The following is a 1,761-nucleotide window of genomic DNA, read 5'->3' as shown; positions in this document are numbered from 1 at the left end:
CAGGACAAGCCTGGCAGCCAGGAACTCCTCCACCCCCCGCACCAGGTCCTGCCGGGCCTCGGCCAGGTAGGCGTCCTGGCGAAACACCTGCAGGGCGGCCCCGGAACTCAGCCAGCGCCGGCACCCCGGGTGCTGCTGGGCACCCGCCGGGCCCTGAGTGTCCCCGTGGGGACACGGGGATGAGGGGGGACGTGGGGACATGGGCCTGGGGATAAGGGGACACAGGGAGGTGAGGACAGAGGCATGGGGACTTGGGGATAAGGTGGGAGATGGGGGACAGGGGCTTGGGGACAGGGGTGTGGGAGCCAGGCACTCTCAGGCACAGGGTGGGATTGTTGGGGTGTCCTGTGCAGGGCCAGGAGTTGGACTTGATGATCCTTGTGGGTCCCTTCCCACTCAGGATATTCCATGAGTCTGTGATTCTGTGCTTGCTTGGACACGTGGGGACAAGGGCGCATGGTGGCACATGGGTACGTAGGGATCAGAGAGGGACATGGCACAGGGGGACAAGCTGCAGCCCCAGGGATTGGGGAGTCCGGGGTGCTCGGGGGGCTGGTGGTGGGTGACCCGTACCCTTTCGGACATCATGGTGGCGATGGCACGGCCGATCTCGTGGTAGCTGATTTGGGGGGTGTCGGGCCCCAGGACCACGATGAGGAAGCGGACGGGGAGGGACACATCGAGGACACCGTCCAGTGTCACCGCGTTCTTCAGGCGCACAAAGGCCAGCATTGGCTGCTCCAGGAAGGCTGCACAGCCTGGCGGGAGGATGGGATGGGACAGGGATCATGGGGGACCATGCACAGGGACACAGGGTGTGGGGACGTGGGGACATGGGAGCACAGAGACACGGGGACATCAAAACATGGGGACATCAGGAATGGAGATGAGGTGACACAGAGGCATGGGGGTGTGGGGTGACAAAGAGAATGGGAGAGGGGCACAAAGACATGAGGTCACTGAGACGGGTAAGTGGGCATGCAAGTACAGGCACATGGGTCACGGGGACATGGAGACACGAGGGTAGGGGGGCATGGGAGTATGGGGACACTGGGACACAGGGGACAGAGAGACATGAGGACATGGGGACAAGGGCCATGGGGACATGGGGAGAGGGGCCCAGAGAGCAGCGCTGAGCGGCAGCAGGCGGCGGCGAGAGCTGAGGACGGGGAGAGGCAAAAAAGGCACAAGAAAAGCAGCGCGTGAGCGAGCGCAGCGAGGGGCACGTGGCAAAGCTCCCCCTGCACCCCCTGGCCCTGCAACCCCGCCCCTGCACCCACCATCCCACTGACCACTCACCCACAAGGACCAGGGTGGCCTCGGCACCCTCTGGGATTGTCTCCAGGAGTTGGGGTTTGGGGCCCCCCCTCTGTTGCAGGCAGATGGAGGGGAGGAATCAGCCAGCCAGCCTTGATGGCTGTCCTCCAAGGTCCCCTGTGTCCCCTGTGTACCCTGCATGTCCCCCCCCTGCCCCTGCGTGTCACCCACCACGCCCTGCATGTTCCCCTGCATGTCCCCCTCCATTCCCAGCACGTCCCCCTCCATCCCATGTCCCTCCTTCTGTTTCCTGCATATCCCCCTACATCTCCTGCATGCCCCCACTGTTCCTGAGTCTCCCTCTCTGTCCCCTGGTGTCCCCCACTGTTCCCTGTGTGTCCCCCTCTGCAGGTGTGTGTGCACAGCTGTGTGTGCACCTGCATGTGCCGAGGTGTCTGCACCCTGTGTGCATCTCCCAGCCCCACACCCCAGTGCCCGCCGTGC

General features: G+C 64.3%; 1 protein-coding gene across 1 annotated transcript in view; it reads right to left on the bottom strand.

Annotated features, from left to right (window-relative positions):
• Positions 1-1,761, bottom strand: part of SLC4A1 (solute carrier family 4 member 1 (Diego blood group)) — a 10,854-nt gene that overhangs the window by 5,413 nt on the left and 3,680 nt on the right. The window contains 3 exon segments of the mRNA XM_017740485.1: positions 7-87; positions 574-758; positions 1,300-1,396. Of these exon segments, the coding sequence (XP_017595974.1) occupies positions 7-87; positions 574-758; positions 1,300-1,396 (363 nt within the window).

Source organism: Corvus brachyrhynchos, unplaced genomic scaffold (assembly GCF_000691975.1).
Source record: "Corvus brachyrhynchos isolate BGI_N302 unplaced genomic scaffold, ASM69197v1 scaffold47, whole genome shotgun sequence".
Lineage (NCBI taxonomy): Eukaryota > Metazoa > Chordata > Aves > Passeriformes > Corvidae > Corvus > Corvus brachyrhynchos.
Note: the sequence above shows the minus strand (reverse complement) of the source record. Positions and strands in the feature narration are given on the sequence as shown.